The sequence below is a fragment of the Pinus tabuliformis genome, chromosome 4_2 (assembly GCF_031772625.1).
Source record: "Pinus tabuliformis cultivar Carrire ecotype Pingquan chromosome 4_2, CPIR1, whole genome shotgun sequence".
Taxonomy (NCBI): domain Eukaryota; kingdom Viridiplantae; phylum Streptophyta; class Pinopsida; order Pinales; family Pinaceae; genus Pinus; species Pinus tabuliformis.
Window position 1 is genome coordinate 696,433,758 of NC_142304.1, and position 17,865 is coordinate 696,451,622.

At 37.4% G+C, this 17,865-nt stretch overlaps 1 protein-coding gene across 1 annotated transcript in view; it reads right to left on the reverse strand.

The window, feature by feature from the left end:
• The window catches only part of AGY1 (Albino or Glassy Yellow 1), a 388,365-nt gene that overhangs the window by 37,496 nt on the left and 333,004 nt on the right, over positions 1-17,865 (reverse strand). Inside the window, exons 17-19 of the mRNA XM_089424074.1 lie at positions 2,456-2,707; positions 2,183-2,250; positions 1,868-1,985 (exon numbers count right to left, since the gene is read on the reverse strand). Of these exons, the coding sequence (XP_089280200.1) occupies positions 1,868-1,985; positions 2,183-2,250; positions 2,456-2,707 (438 nt within the window). The remainder of the gene's footprint in view (positions 1-1,867; positions 1,986-2,182; positions 2,251-2,455; positions 2,708-17,865) is intronic.

Consider the following 17,865-nt stretch of genomic DNA (forward strand, 5'->3'; position numbering starts at 1 on the left):
CAAGTTTGACTCATGGTCAACATGAGTTTGACTCACAACTCACCGATTAATCACGATTCAAGTGACTAAGATGATTTTCAGCCCTTGACTTGGCGAGCACGGGTTTTAACTTTTAGGGTTACCACATTGTTTGTTGCATGGTTTAGTTAGGTTAAAAATTAAACGTCGGTCTGTAACTCATTTCTCACTGCTCATGCTTGCAACTCATAGGTCGAGAAGGTAATAGAGGTGTAGTTTTAGTTTCAGTTTACTCCGTGTAATAGAGGAGCAGTGTGCCCCAATGTTGGCTTTAGTGTGTGCTCATGATATTTTGGACATCTATTGATATTATGCATTGTTGGACATGGCTTTGTTGAATATCAATGAAAATGTTAATTTTAATTCAATATATGTATATATCTTTACTTTTTGAATTCACTGATTTTTTCCTGATTTTTTCTCGATCCGATTAAAACTCTTCACTCTTTTGCCTCATCAATTTATTGCCGATATTCAGCATTAATATACTTGGATGTCTTAGTCCTAGGGTTAAAGTGTTGTCTTGGAATATATTATAAAATACTGTGTCAATTTTAATGAATTTTCAGCAACTTTCTAGGGCTGATGTCTAGGGTTTTTGGTGCTGTTATACACTCCTTTACTACAAAAAATTGTTGTAATACAATTTTTATTTTACTCTCATTGTAGCCCTTCAATTTTCACTTTATTATCATAGAACTTGGGGCTATTTATTATTACTGTTGTAAATTGGTTTATTGCTGCAATTTTCTATTTTACAAGCTAGTTTGCTACAACACTGTAATTTGTGGATTGTGCGTGTTTGGGACCTTCCTTGAGCTTAAATTGGTTGACCTAAGCCATGACAATAGCCATGAGATCCTTTGAACTAAAATCTGTAAATTACCTTCAAATCCACCATAAACTCTGAGTGTTTGATCCTCTTGATTGGTGGTGACAGAAGTAGAAGCCTTGGGGGGCTCTTGACTTGGTTTGACTGGGCCATTAAATCCATAATATCTACTAGGGAAGCCTCCCTTGTGTTGGATTGTATCAACCAATAAAACGCGGGGAATATGTGACAATGGTGACTCTCCCATGATACTCATTGTCTTATTCACTTGGTAAGGCCTTGAACTAAGGTGTAAGATTTTTGCTGTAACAGGACCTTAATGGCAGGTGTCTTGGGGTGCAGAATGAAACTGGATCTTACACTCATACATGCTTACACCGCAGTATAATGTCTCTGCATGTTAAGTATATGTATGACATGCTCTTATCTTGCCTGATTGCATTTCAAATGGAAAGGATGCTGATCTTGTGTAACATCCTTGAACAAATTACTGATCTGTAAAACCAGAAGCTATTAATCATTACAAGAACATGATTAAATCAGAAATAGGTGTCCCTTGTTTGAAACAGTGGGCATTTGATGCAAGTAAAATTACACAAAATGTCTTACAGTTCTCGAAAGATCTCAAGTACTGGTCTATAGGATCAGATAAATATTCTCTGAATTTTTATTCAAAGAACTAGGAAAGAAAGATAAGAACAACAATGAACAACAAGTGACATATTTTTTGGCATAAACATTTCAATCAAGGCGAGGGAAGATTCGATATGACAATATCAACTGTACTGCATTATCCTAGAGTTTTTCATGTACAGTAAGCTCAAAACTTATAGTAATGGACGTAATAAAACGTTAACACTGATAATTAATGATGTTCAAACTGCAAATATGGTACTCACAAGATAATTCACATTTTATACGGAGTAGCATTTTTTCTAAAGGCTCTAGTTCAAAGGCTTTAGAGAGTAGCATTTTCATTCACATCACAAATATAATAAACAATATAAAAGTACGAACCCTTTTTTGCAAGTATGCTTCCCGACCACGAAGTCGAAGATATTCCCGCAGGCCATCATAGCTGCTGCACTTTTCTGCTAGCACTTGAGGTGTCAAATCATTTAACAAATAACAGTACCTGTAACATTAAATCATGTAATATTAACATTGATTCTGGTAACGGAAGATGTGGCATTACATGCAGATATGTAATCTATTTGGACTGGGTTTGATATCCATTTTTTTCACAAGGGAACTAGGATTCACTGTCAAAATAACTATTATACAGTAATAACAGGGGAGAAGTTTGGAAAATGAAAATATTTTAAATCTTACTGCTGTAATTTTGCAACAAGAGCGTCAAGATTCCAATTTTCTTTTGGAGTTTCTGGACTAATGTTTGCCTGTTCACATAACAAAAGGATTATACAAGGAGATAAATAGACATGGAAGCAAATAATAGGAATGTAGTAGCAAATTATAGCAAAACTCAAGTACAAGTAGTGTCAAAAATTTAAATAGATAGGCAAGCATTTCCACTCCTAAAACTAATATCTAGTGAGTTCTGGATGGCAAGATTTAATATCAAATTTGATGTGCACCACTTACCTCTAGAATATCATCCATGGTAAGTTCTGCATACTCTATCATTTGAGGTTGAAGATTATCAGCTTCCAGAGCACGCCTGCGCTCTGTATAAATACGATCACGTTGGCTATTGAGGACTTCATCATACTCAAATAGTTGTTTCCTAATCTCAAAAAAGTAGTTTTCCACCTTCCTCTGAGCCTCATCCAATGCTTTTGTAAGCATTTTTGATTCTATTGGTAAGTCTTCAACTCTAAATGCTCTCATCAAACCCTGCACTTGGGTAAGGATCCAATATTTCATTAGTGATAAGAATCCTTCATGTAAAAAGCTAGCATGATTGCTATTAAGAAAAGAGGAATTCTTAATACATGTGAACCGGTACATTCTTAAAATCTGGGCCAAATGCTCCCTTGATATATGATCAAATAACGGTCAATAAATGCAAATCTTTTTAAAATATGCGAATCTGCAAGTAAAAAACACATATTTCTACAAATTCATTAAAAAAGTTTAGGTCCACCAGATCACACCCATGAGAAATTGAACATTAAAGGTTTATCTTAACTAACAGTGAAGTCCTTATGTTATTTTGATGGACATCTCTGTTGCACTTCTTGTGCTGGTGGCTTACTGGAGTACTAAATACACCAATTCAGATATGTTTGGGAAGGATTATCTTCAAGGTTATCTGTGAGACAGATTTGGAGAGTTCTGCATGCTGTTATTCGATTGCATGCCCTAGCACATGCTAATTGTTCATTATCATATGTTTCTGGTATTTTGTTGTTCATTTGATCCAGTGTTTGAAAAAATCAGAAGTGGGAAAAATCAGTCAGGGTCATCAACTTGGAAAATCAGAAAATATTGTGAAAAAATTGACTAGCATTCGGAGATGCAGTGTTACCACCCCAGATGTACCAGGCAGGACTTGCAGTGAGCCACCAAGATTGAACAAGACACTTGTTCAAATTTCAAGTTCAGAAGCCTTGTAGGACAATTTTGCCCCTTTTTCTAATTTTTTTCTCTATGCAATTTCTGTACCCCCATGGGGGAATTGTAATAAATGATGTTAGCATGATGAACTTATGTAAAAGACTTAGCTCCCTAGGACTTAGTTATTAGGGAAGTTACTCTAGAGTGTTTTTTTCACTTGGTTAATTATTTTTTGCTTTTTAGCGATTAATAATTTCCCAAGTTTTTTCACTCATACCTCCAAAGCTAGAGTACATCCTAATGGTTAGGCCTTAGTGGTGTTGTCTAAGTCTAGAGTCAATGTATATTACCCAGTGTTCCACGGGGACACGTTTGTTGAGAAATCTAGTGCAGCTGGATTAGGTGATTTCTCTTACTTTGATAACTGCTTATGATGTATTTTTACTTAACTTGATTATCTTCTTCGTACACTTGATTATTATTAGTGTTCTTTATCATCAAACAATAAAATCAAAAAGACAATAGGACACAAGATGTAGGCAATCAGCCAGGGCCAAAGCCTCTCCAACTGAGAGGAAAACCCACAAGAATTCTTCTATTCTTATAGAACTTCAATTGACAATTTCCAAGACCTATGACCCTTAGACCAAGACCCTCCAAGACTAAGTCAAACCTTGATTCCAACAACTTCTGCAATTCCAACTCGCCCAATAGATTCTTCTTGAACTCCAAACTGCCCAACACATTCTTCTGCAACTTCGATATACCTAGCAAACTCTTCTGCAACTTTCACCTACCTAGCAAATTCTTCTACAACTTAGACTTGCCCAACGAATTCTTCTGCCCATCAAATGTAGAAACCCTAAAATGAGAGAGAGAGAGAGGCCCAAAAACTTCGATCTAGTTCTTCTCCTTCCTTTTTGTCCTTTTTCTAGCTTCTATCTTGAGAAGATCGAACTTGCTTGAGTGAGTCACAATGAGGTCGAGTTCCTTCTTATTTATAGGCTTGTGAGGGGTACAAATTTCTCTCTTTAGGCCGACTTGTCCCTTCATGTAGGCTGACTTGATCTTTGTGCCATGACAAGGTCTTGGAGGGTCTTTTGATTCTATTTTGACTCAAATAAATTTTATTTACAATATGTAACATGCCCAAATGGGTCTTCAATACATGACAATGACTCAATTGACTTTATGAAAAACCTAGAAGCACTCAATGGGTTCTTAACCTAAAAATAAATTTCTCTTGATCATGAAACCCATGCCTCAAGAATAATAATAAATTTATTTTTCTCTTTTCATTAAATACATAAAATCACGATTACATATGCCATTATCAAGACTGAACCTAGTTACATATTTCAACACTCCCTCTTAACTAGGGAGGTATTCATAATCCATACAAGGTACTTGGAGATTCTCAATCCGAAGAATTCTCATAAGAAGAGTTAGATTGGTAACCCATCTGTATAGCATCATATCATCTAGCATTGTCACATAGCAAGGCCTTGACTAACAACTCTATCTCTCCACAAGATTAGAGCACAGTGATGGCGAGACCAATGATTTATAAACACCCTCATCATTGTCTCTCGGAACATACCCCACCCGGGTTCTCTCAGAGTATGTTCCACCAAAAATATTCTTATCTTGGATTCCTAGTCCAAAAAAAATATTGGTCCTCTACGACTACTCTCATCTTGGATGCCCTACCACATCCTCAAAGTGTATCAGATGCCAGATGCTTACCCAATCCTCCATTTTTTCTTCCCAAGTGAAGACAAGAATGATGTGTCTATCTCTCCCTCTCAACTAGGGAGGATATACCCATTCCTATAAAGGAATGTTCTCAAGCTCCCTCTTATCCAGGGACTTTTCCAGGCTCCCAGGGACTTGCTTCCAAGCTCCCTCTTAGCCAAGGACTTGTTTCCAAGTTTCTACCAAGTTAGAAACTTGTTTCCAAGCTCCCTCTTAACTAGGGACTTGTTTTCATCAGTTTTTTATTCATTGGTGGAGATCATGGGACCTTCAACTGCTTGTAGCGCTCCTCCATTTGATGTCATGAATTTTATCTTTAATATTATGGAGCCTTCATCTTGTAGGGCATCGTCCATCCATCACTTTCCTCAAGTCAGTCATGTCATCCTTCCCCTTATCAAAAAGTGTTTTTCTGGTCCACATATGGCTTTCCTTCATACAACTAGCTCTTCCACATCATGTTTCCTTTAGGATCTTCTATCCCACCACATGAGTGCTAGTTGTAGACAACATCCACAACTCTTTTTCCAGTAGCCCTGCATTAACCCATCCAGATATTATTCAAAAATAAAAAAGAACATCAAATCAAAATTACCTTCTGTGATGGCCCTTCATCATGACATCTGTTTGCTTGCAATATTAAAATCCTGCACATATATTTGACACATCTCCAAGATATACAATGCCAAGGGTCTCCTTCTTTTCCAGACTTGATTAGGGTCTTCATATCTTTCCCATGGTGATATCATAGTCAAATCTTTTAGTCATTGGATTTTGATTGCCTTCTCCATAGTTGCATCTTTCATGATCTCTTCCTTTCTTTATTCACACATTACTTCCCAGGAACTTCCAATTGTAGTTCATTTTTATCAACCACCACATATTCCATATGAGGACTTATTATGTTGATTTCATCTAATCAATATGTGAACCATGCCTTTATGCATCCTTCCGAAGGAGGAGATCCCTTTCTCTTGATCATGCTCATGAGGCGGAGCATTTATCCATGCTATCTGCAACTATATGACATGACTCAATTTATTAAAAATATGCATACATAACTCTTTTCTTCTTTGGTCATCTAGACTTCCTTCAGTAGCTTCCTATCCTTGATTGAGAGTGCTTCAATCATCTTTGACATGCTGCATTCCTTTATCATCTTACCATCATTCTTTCAAACAATGAATCCCAACCAAAGTGGAATTCTTAGCGAGACATTTGCATCTCCCAAGAGATGAACCTTCCAATGAAGATTCTAGCTGAGGATCCTGATTATCCTCATCTTGCAGATGCTCCTTCCTGATGATGTATGGTGAGATCTGTACTAGATGACTCACTTCTACCCATAAGTACTACTTACGCTTTTAATAAGGTTATCAAGAGCTACTTCCTTCTAATAGTGACTGCCATAAACTTCAACGATCTTTCAAGCTTCCCATGAGCTCTTGCTTTTAATCATATGCTATTATGATGCCATCCCCTAAAATGATGCATCCTATCATGCTTCCAATGCTTCCTAGCATGATAGCTATATTTACAGAAACTGAAAAGAACTAGGTGGAGAAGACTTATCTCAATTACAGTAGATATATTTTACTTCTTCCTTCTTGGATTTCTTCTTTTAAGCTCCTTCCACTTCTTCAGTGATATGGGCTTTTTCCCTTCCTCTTTTGTTGTCGTCCTTCTTGAGCTTAGGACAATCTCCCTTATCGTGCCCACTGTTAGAGAATCTAGCGCAAAGTAGTGTTGTGATGATTCTCTAAGACTTGATAACAATTTGTGAAGTCTTTTTGCTTTTTCTTAGTTACCTTACACTTCTTCGTCTTCTTATTAGTGCATATGTGTGTGCTTCATCAAACTGCTACCAAAACAAAATAACAAGAACACAAATTTGGCTCTCTGCTAGGGACAAACCCTCTCCACTCTTGAGAGGGAAACCCTTTGTAAGTTTTCTCTTATTGAAGCTTCTTATTTGAACAACTGCCAAACCCTAGACCCTTGACTTGGATGTCCTCCAAGCATGAGTCAAATTATTCCTCTTTCTGCACTATCACTTCCGGCACATATTCTAGCTCTTCTTCCGACACTTTGTCTTCCAGTACTTTTGTCTTCTAGGTTAGTAAACCCTAGAATATTAGGGCTCCTCTTCTTCACTATAAGAAAGTCCTCCTTTGCTTATCTTGGAGACCTTGTAGACCTTTCTCTACATCCAAATGATACCCTTCAAAGTGCTGCCTTTAAACTGCTGTCAATCTGTAACAACTTACCTTTGAAATCCTCGCACGTGTGGACAACAAGAACCCTAGAACAGTGCTTCTATTCTCGCTAGCTCTACCTCCTTTTCTCACTGATGAGAGAGGCCTTGTAGGCCTAATTTGTACCCAAAAATTGTGAGATATAATGACCTGCACCTTACTGTAGTTGTAGTCGCAGGCATCCCTTACTTCTTCGCATGTGCGACTGTGTGTATGCCCTAAAGACAATCTTTTCTTCTTCGCTGTTTCACCTTCTTTCTTCGCTGCCCTTATAGCCCTCTTTGTCACCTTTTCTTCATCTTACTTTGTCCTCCTTGCTTGCGGATTTCAAAGATATGATTGTGTGTGCAAATGAGGAGTGGACAACCTCTATTTATAGAGGTTTGTCCCTCCTTCTTGAAGCCAACCCAACTGTCCCTAAAGCTGACTTGCAGTTGCATTATATTTCAACATTTATTCATCGTTTTTGTTGCTTGTAGACTTCGTTGGTGCTAGGAGAGGATTTGACCATGCTTGGAGTTATTTCCTTGACCTTGTATGATGACTTACATGATGTAACATGCCCTCAAAGGGTCTTTTCATAATTACATTTTGACTTTGACTCTCTAGAAGCACTTCAAAATGTGCTTAACCTATTTTCAATGAGCAAGAAACTCATTGACAAATAATACAAATATAATTTCTCTTTTTGTGAATAAGTACACATATCAAAATTACATTTATGAAGACCGAACCTAGTTACATTTTCTCCAACACTCCCTCTTAACTAGGGAGGTATTCATACAACATTACAAGGTGTTTGACAATTTTCAATCTTGAAGAATTCAGATAAGAGAAACCAGATTAGCAATCCATCTATTATAGCATCATGTTCATCAGCATTGTCACAGTGCAAGGCCTTGACTAACAACTCCATCTCTTTATGAGACCATGAGCTACAATGCTGGCGAGACCAATGATTTATAGACACCTTCATCATTGTCTCTCAAGGTACATACCCACCCGAGTGTTCTCAAGCATGACCTTTTAGGACTATTCTTATCTTGGGTTCCCAACCCTTAAAGAATATCGGTCGCCTTGCCTACTCTTGTCTTGGATGCCCTACACATCCTCAAAGAGTATCGGATGCCAGATGATTACCTAATCTTCCCATTCTTTCTTCCCAAATGAAGACAAGAATGTTGTGTCTATCTTGTGTTTACATTTCCATTCATGGCCTTCATCTAGACTTACGGTTGTTTAGTCTTGGTTTCATGCATGCCCCATGAAATGGAAAACACAATTTATCACTCCTTTGTAATCAGGGTTGATCCAAGGCTCCCTCTTGATCAAGGACTTGTCAGAGCTCCCTCTTAACTAGGGACTCTTTCCTTCATCAGCAACTTCTTCTTCGTGGGTCCTTCTGCTGCATGATCTCCTTCCTTTCTTGATGTCATGAAGTTTTCGATCGAACTTCTTCTCGGTAGGGCACCATCCATCCATCACTTTCCTTCTAGGTTAGTCATGTCATTGCTTTGTGGAAAGTGACTATCAGGTTCTTCTTGTCATCTTGGCTACTCCTTTGTCATCTTGTCCATGCTTCGAAATGCACTCCTCATGGATGCTCCATCGTACTTGCTAGGTTATATGTTTTGACCTAGTAGCCCATCATGACTTCATCCTGATATTGCTTCAACATTGCTTTTCCTTTTGTTGGATGGCTTCTTCATCACGACATCTTCATAGAGTAGAATTAGTTATCTGCACCTTTTATATCTCCAAGGCCTTCATAGGTGTCAAGGGTCCTTTCTTCCTTCATTAGAGTTATCCTACCTTCTTTCAGGAGATATCTTTCAAGGCATTTTGTTAGATAGTGATTCTCAGTGATCATGGTGTTCTTCACATGCTTGATCTCTTTCTTCATTTGCTTCTTATCAGATAGATTGGTCAACCACTTGATTCTTTGTGGAAGCATTCCTTCATCCCTTGCTTTCTGGACTTGTCAGCATTTCTTCTTGCTTCTTAGTCAGCAATCTTATGCTCCTTATGTGAGCATGTTCTTTTGTTGACCTTCATTGCATCGTGGTACATGCCTTCGAGCATGTTCTTGGTGAAAGAGATCCTTTCATGCTTGATCATGTTATAGAACTATACCCATGACTCAATAATATACAAATGATGACATGACTTAAACTTTGATGCATACATACCTCATCTTGATCCTCCTTGATCATTCTTTGGTGTAGCCCTTCTTGCTTCATCTTAGCCTGCTTGCATATCATCCCTTTTCTTGAATCCCATGAGTGGGATTCCCAATGAGACATTTGCTTAGTTCACGAACCTTCTCTTGAAGATTCCATCATAGGATCTTAATGATCCTCGCCTTGCAAATGTTTCCTACCTTTGATGATTTAGGTCTTCTAAGATTCTTGTCATGATCAAGTTTTCTTCCATCATATATGAGGTCCTATTCTAGGTATGCTCCTTCTACATGAATATCTTTGAGATATATTTGCCATGCTCCTATATTCTAGAAGATATTTCTACTTATGCATTTTTGTTCTTCTCATAAATGCTACATCTACATGAGTGTCTAGATTCTAGAACTCCATGTACATCATGCTGCTAGATTCTAGAGAGTAATTCTAGCCATGCAATTTAATTTATTCCTACATGCTCCTATTCTACTCAAAACTTTGAAAGAAGTCTATAAGGAAAGAGTTTGACCTAGTCATAGTAGAGATTCAGAGGATCTTCCTTCTTTTGCTTCTTTCCTTCCTCTTCCACCTCTTGAGTTATATGAGCTTCTTCTCTCTCTCTCTCTTGTTGTTGTTGTCCTTCTTAAGCTTGGGACAATTCCTTTTGTAGTGTCCATATTCTTGGCATCCAAAACATTGGATCTTGGACATGTCTTTGTTGTTTATTCTTCGTGGACCAAACTTGCCAAATTTACCCTTTCTTTTGGCCATGGTAGCAAATGCTTGCCCCTTTGATCCCACATCTTCTTTTGCCTTAAGTTTAGTCTCCTCTGTTCTGCATAGAGACCACATATCACTAAGAGTGGTTTCTTCCTTCTTGGCATAAATGCTTGATGTGAAGTTTCCCCACTCCTCAGGTAGAGCATTGAGTACAACAGTTGTCATCTCTCTATCAGACATGACTTCCCCAAGCTCTTGAAGTTGATCTCTCATCTCAGATATTTTCATGAAGTAGGGAGCTATTCCTTCCTTTTTTATCTTCATCTTGTATAATTCATTCCTCAGAGATAATACTTCTCCGGTGGTGGATACTGCAAATAGCTCTACTAGCTTATCATAAATTTCTTTTGATGTCTCAAACTTGGAGACATAGGGAATGAGAGAGTCCTTGATTGATTCTATTAGAATCCTTTGAGCTCTTGTCTCATCCTTATTGTACTTGGCTAAGGCTTGAGTCTGTCCCTTAGCAAGGACAATGATGTTCCCCTTGACATATTCTAGGAGCTCATTCTCCTTGAGAAGTAGATCAGTTCTCTTCTTCCATGCAAGAAAGTTATTGGTGCATACCAATTTATTGGTTTCCTTGCAAAAAGACATTGATGTATATTCAGAAGGGGACATGTACTTACTTGATAGATTTTGAGATTTGATGGATTTGCTTCCTCCTTGAAAGCTTGTATTCCCTGGATCTTGGTGTCCTTAAAGTTGTCTTCTCCAAGTGGACTTACTTGGTGATGAGGTGTGCTTGAAGACTTGTAGCTTGATGTAGATCTGCTCTTCTTTGTAGGTGCCTTTATATAAGGCTCTCCTTCTAGCTTTGTAGCCCTCCTTGATGAATGATGGCTTGTAGACCCTTCTTGTCCTTGAAGAGGTTGAGACTTCTAGGCTTGATGCTTGAGTGTTCTTGAGTTGCCCTTTCCTTGATGTGTCAACTTGCTCTGAAATAATGTTAGTGAATCTAGGCCAAAGTAGTGTTGTGATGATTCTCTGAGACTTGATAACAATTTGTGAAGTCTTTTTACTTTTTCTTAGTTAGCTTATACTTCTTTGTCTTCTTATTAGTGCATATGTGTGTGCTTCATCAAACTGCTACCAAAACAAAATAACAAGAACACAAATTTGGCTCTCTGCCAGGGACAAACCCTCTCCACTCTTGAGAGGGAAACCCTTTGTAAGTTTTCTCTTATTGAAGCTTCTTATTTGAACAACTGCCAAACCCTAGACCCTTGACTAGGATATCCTCCAAGCATGAGTTAAATCCTTCCTCGTTCTGTACTGTCACTTTCGGCTCTTCTTCCGACACTTTGTCTTCCAGTACTTTTGTCTTCTAGGTTAGTAAATGTTGATTTGGGGTAGCATCGAATGTGCTCTAGCCATGAAAGTTGGTGGAGAGGCTAAAGCACATGAGATCTCCAAAATCCAGAAATGGTTTGGACAGATTGTACCCGGTTTGGGAAATATTAAAATAATTAATATTTTTAATGGAGTTCCTAAGTCTAAACTTAGGAAAAATAAAATATTAATGGGTATTAATATAAAACTGGGTTAGAAGGTTCCAAAAGTCATGGATCAAGCCAAATCTAATCTTAGCCATTGACTAGAGATTTAATCTCGGCCGTTGAAGGACCAACGAGAAAAGGATAAGAGGAGGCTTGAGGGTTAGTTGGAAAAAACACCAGAGTGATCAGTCATTCATCTTACTAAAGTAGGGTTGCTAAGCAAAAGTGAATCAATGATCAACAGTGAGGGGCAGTGAGTACTGGACAAAGAGGCAGAGACCAACGCAAAAGCAGAGAGAGAGAGAGCAGTAGCTAGTTCAGGCCACGCAGAGCCCAGCTGAGATAACGCTGAGGCTACAAGAGTGACGCAGAGGGTCCCAGAGGTTGCGCAATGCCTCAGAGGGCAGACACAGAGGGTCCTGGGGCTGACGCAGAGGCCAGAAGGGCCAGCGCCGAGCTTCAGAATCACCGGAGAAGGATTCGTGGGACAGGTTTTCTGAATACCTGTTTTCGAATATAGAGGTATTGCTGTCGTGTATTTTTCTTTGTCGGGTGAGCCAGTTAGGCACCCAGTTGTACTCAAGGAAATACTGCATAATAATAAACCCTCAAAATAGCTGCATGAGTTTTCCCGCATTGGGTTTTTTCGGGGACATTTGTCCAAAAATAACGGTGTCACTTGTGTGCTTGTTTTCTTTCAGTTGATGATCTGTGGATGTTGTGACTGTATTGTGTTTATTTCGGTATAGAATGTTTTAAATAACTTGTTCAGAATTTACAAGTAGAAGAAATAAACCAACAGACTATAGATTAATATTCTAACGGATAGACTTAGAAAATTCAATAGTAAACCTTAGAATATTAGGGCTCCTCTTCTTCATTATAAGGAGGTCCTTCTTTGATTATATTGGAGACCTTGTAGACCTTTCTCTACATCCAAATGATACCCTTCAAAGTGCTGCCTTTAAATTGCTGTCAATCTGTAACAACTTACCTCTAAAATCCTCGCACATGTGGACAGCAAAAACCCTAGAACAATCCTTCTATTTCATTGGCTCTACCTCCTTTTATCGCTGATGAGAGAGGCCTTGTAGGCCTAATTTGTACCCGAAAATTGTGAGATATAATGACCTACACCTTACTGTAGTTGTAGTCATAGGTAGCCCTTACTTCTTCGCACATGGGACTGTGTATGCCCTAAAGACAATCTCTTCTTCTTCGTTGTTTCACCTTCTTTCTCCACTGCCCTTTTAGCCCTCTTTGTCACCTTTTCTTCATCTTACTTTGTCCTCCTTGCTTGCGGATTTCAGAGATATGATTGTGTGTGGAAATGAGGAGTGGAAAACCTCTATTTATAGAGGTCTGTCCCTCCTTGAAGCTGACATGACTGTCCCTAAAGCTGACTTGCAGTTGCATTATATTTCAACATTTATTCATCGTTTTTGCTTCTTGTAGACTTCGTTGGTGCTAGGAGAGGATTTGACCATGCTTGGAGTTATTTCCTTGACCTTGTATGATGACTTACATGATGTAACATGCCCTCAAAGGATCTTTTCATAATTACATTTTGAATTTGATTCTCTAGAAGCACTTCAAAATGTGCTTAACCTATTTTCAATGAGCAAGAAACTCATTGACAAATAATACACAAATAGTTTCTCTTTTCGTGAATAAGTACACATATCAAAATTACATTTATGAAGACTGAACCTAGTTACATTTTCTCCAAAACCCATATCCATGGAATTGAACCTTCACCATATTCTTCTTCCTTTTCTGAGGACCAAATTTCCCAAACTTTCCTTTCCTCTTCGCCATGGCAGCATATGATTGAGTTTGCTCGTTTGATCCTACTTCACTTTTTGCCTTCAACCTGGTTTCTTCAATTTTGCATAGTGACCACAACTCATTGAATGGAGTAGATTCCTTCATAAATGCTTGATGTAAACTTAACCCATTCCTTTGGTAGTGCATTGAGTATGATAGTAGTTGTTTCCTTGTCAAATGTTATCTCTCCCAACTCTTGCAGTTGGTTCCTTATTTCAAACACCCTCATAAAGTAGTATTCCTTCTTCCTTTGATATCATCATCTTGTACAACTTGGTTCTTAATGATATCACTTCTCCTGTAGAACTTATGGAGAATAATTCCACCAGTATGTCATAGATGTCTTTTCACTTTTCCAATTTTTCTACATAAGGATTCTTTGAGCCCTTATTTCCTTTTTCATGTATTTAGCTAGAGCTTGAGCTTCTTCCTTTGGAGGTTTAGTGATAAAATCGTTAACATGCTCAACAACTTTATTTTCTATGAGGATCAAATCTATCCTCTTCTTCCATGCAAGAAAGTTTGACAACCAAACCAAGTTCGACACAAGAGAGAGAGAGAGAGAGAGAGAGAGGCCCAAAAACTTCGATCTAGTTCTTCTCTTCCTTTTCGTCCTTTTTCTAGCTTCTATCTTGAGAAGATCGAAATTGCTTGAGTGAGTCACTATGAAGTCGAGTTCCTTCTTATTAATAGGCTTGTGAAGGGTCAAAATTGCTCTTTTCAGGCCTTGTTGCACTCAAATTGTCAAAGTTCCAGAAAAGCGGAAGTACTTATTTTTTCAACAAGGATCGGATCACTTATCAATAGTCCGTGTGTCATAGTCATCCCATTCTGCAAGTTATATATTGTAAATGATCTTAGTAAAACCATGAGTCTATGTAACAACTTAGGTAAGCCTATAATTTGATGATGAATTCCATCCTAGGAGGTTTTTTAACCTCACTAATTGCATGTAGTTTTCGACATGGCTAATCAGAAGAGTTTTTTCCCTCCAACTTAAAACCCCAAAGCTAGGGTGAAATTTATTGTCAAATTATTAAGTGAGTCCTAATGTTTTAGTCAAATCTGATGTAAAAGTGGTTTGGGAATAATTTAAGTTTATTGGCTAAATTATTTTATTACAAATCGCTTGGTTTACTAGATCATATTGAGTCGCAGATGGGTTTTGTGTCTTAAGGGTCTAAGACAAATGTGTATTCCCTTTTTGAGTCTTTAAAAAAAATCACATGTAATAAAGAGTTGGAAAAATAATTGAACGTTTAATGTGTAAATTAATTAATTTTTCTGGCACAATAAAATTAAATCCTAAACCAAAATATTAATTAATTAGAGTCAAAATTAAAATGTATAGGAAAATAAATTCTCCAAATGGTAAGATTCATGGGTCTTGAAAGAATCAATTTTTAAAAGTCCTCCACCAAGGCAATATTGTCTTTTTCAAAGTCAATTTTTTTGAGGAAATTCGCTCTAAATAAATAATTTTGAACTAATTAAAATGGAATTAAATGATAAATTCGAAAATTCCTCAAAAATAAGAAATCAAGGGCCAAGATTAAAAGATCTTGAAGTATTTATCAATGACCAAGATTATTTTGACAAGGATCAATGAAACTAGCCATTATTTTTTGGAGGATTTATCTATAAATTAGAGCCATTTGAGTCTCTAATCATCTTGATCTCTAGCTATAATTGCTGATGAAGCATTGTGTAAACTATTGTTATGCTGGGAACTATTTTTTCTATCATAGGAAAAGACTTTGGGGTGAAATTTAAGGTGTTCTTTCTTATTGATTTGTGGTATGTGTTGACTACGGGCATCTCTATGTTGTGCTGAATATTGGTAAGATCTATGTTTTCATTAGATGGAGATAAAATCATACTTTGGATAGTTTTGGGCTAATCTTAAGTGGTTTGATTCCCAATGTGATATAACAAATTATTGTTTGAGATAAGTACATAGTGTTTGCAGGTACTTCAGTGATTGGCCTCCAAGTTCACAGACTTGGGCAAGAATCACTGTTGCTTGGATCTCTAGTTTTTATATGGCGGATTTAATCTTCGCTTGGGCTATAGTGAATCATTATTTTTTTTGAAGCATTTTAGTCATTCTTTCAAGTAAAAAATATTATTAATTTTTTTTTTATTTTTTTATTTTCTCAAAATCCATTTAAAAACCCATGTATATTTTGTAAATAAGATTGTAAATTTAAATTGTAATTTATTTTTTCTAACTTGGGTTGGGGTTTTAGATCTATTTTGTATATATTTGGGGTTTGGGTGTTTCTATTTTTATTTTTGCAGGTTAGATCAAGGAGTTAAGTGGAAGAAGAGCTAGATCTAGGCCCTTGAGGGTAAGATCTAGTCTCTTGGAATTTTTTGCAGGTTTCCCACGACAGAATTTTCAGAAAATCAAAGAGCTGAAGCATAAAAAAATTTCAGAGCAAGGGTTTTCAGTTTTTGGCTTTCCTGGGGCCAGATCTACCTCCTCCAGGCCCAACATCTCCCTCTCTTGGCCTCTGCGTCATCCCTTCCTCCCTCTGCGTCACCTTTTCAGCCCTCTTAGGCTTTAGACCTAGCCCCATAACCCTATTTTCCTAAACGCTAGCCTTTCTGGGCAAAGCGTTGGCCCTTCTTAGCCATTTCTAGTCTCCTTGTGGCCCGATCTATCATCCTAGCCCATTTATCCTCGCAAATTCGTTTCCCTTGTCCTATTTCTCCAAATTTTGGCCTCTTTTACCCCAAAATTGACCTGAAACCCTAATCTTAAGATTTAAGGCTAAATACTTGGCGATTTTGCATGATTAAGGTCTTAAAATTCATATCTAGCAAGCGGCAAGGTAATCCCAAAGTTTCAACGATTTTCAACGGTGGGATCTTCAAGGCCTTGGGCCTAGGGTTTGACCTCTAAACCCTTATTTTTTTGTAATTTTATTACACTATGAAAAACACAAATAATTAGGCCCTAAAATCAAATTCTATATGGTCAAAATTGTTTAGAATTGCAAAATCTTCGTTTCACAAATTTTTACCACTTGGGCATCTCTGATTTGACCTAGATCTGAGATTTTAGCTTGCTGGAAATTTCTGCATAACTGTAAAAACAAAGATCTGAACATTTCTGAATAACATTCTATAATTAAAGTCTAAAAAATTTGAATTTTTAGTTTTTCGGCAAACTTACTATTTTTAGACATTGTGGAGATCAGTGATGATAATATCAACAAGATATCACCGAATATCAGAAATATCACAATATTTCCGGCGAGCTGAAATATTGTCGAGAAAATATCGCGATATTTTGGCTCCCGAAAATATCGCGATATTTCCGAGATATCGCCGATATCTCGGCAAAATATTGCGTGACGATATAAAATATCGTTGGGCAGGCTAGGCCGCGGCTAGAAAAAGAGAAATTTGCCCTTTTTTTCCTCATTTCTATTTTTGAGTGTTGGAGAAGGAAGGGGAAGAGTTTTGTTGTGGCTGTCAAGGAGGGATTGAGGATCAAACAATGATTATCACCACCAACTAAGATCTTTTTGTGGATCAAAGATTGAAGAACAATGAGACAAACTTCATTTCTTCCATTAACAATTATGTTCTTAAAAACCCCAATGTTAATGATTTTTTCATAGATTTATGGTTATGCTTGCTTGCCTTTTTGCCTACCAACATTTTGTCTCTTTGTTTTTTTTCCATTTGCTATGATTTTCATGCCCATGAGCCAATGCAAGGGTTTTCTCCATATTTGGACAACAAACTTCATTTTTTTTTTCAACTTTCTTATCCACCCTCTTATTGCCATTTTTCAATCACATTGCAAATAATGTAGTAATTTTTTTTAAATGAGGTGGTTATTATTTATTATTTTTTGTGTTGGGGGGTTTAATGCCAATTTTTTGGTTTTATTATGCCCTAGATTTGAATTAGTTCATTACAAATGTCAAATATGCCAAAAGCCTTGGAACCATTTTGGGAGTATGGGGACCCTATTGGTGGGGCAAATCGGGAATATCTATCATGCAAATTGTGTGGGACCAAGATGTTAGGAGGGGTTACGTGATTGAAATACCATCTGGCTAGACTCCCTGCACATGATACAGATGTAATGCCTTGTATGGTTTCTAGTGCAGAGGTTATACAAAAAGCTCTTGAAGCAATCGTTGAACAAGACATAAAGATAGCTGCTAGGGAGAGGGCACTGG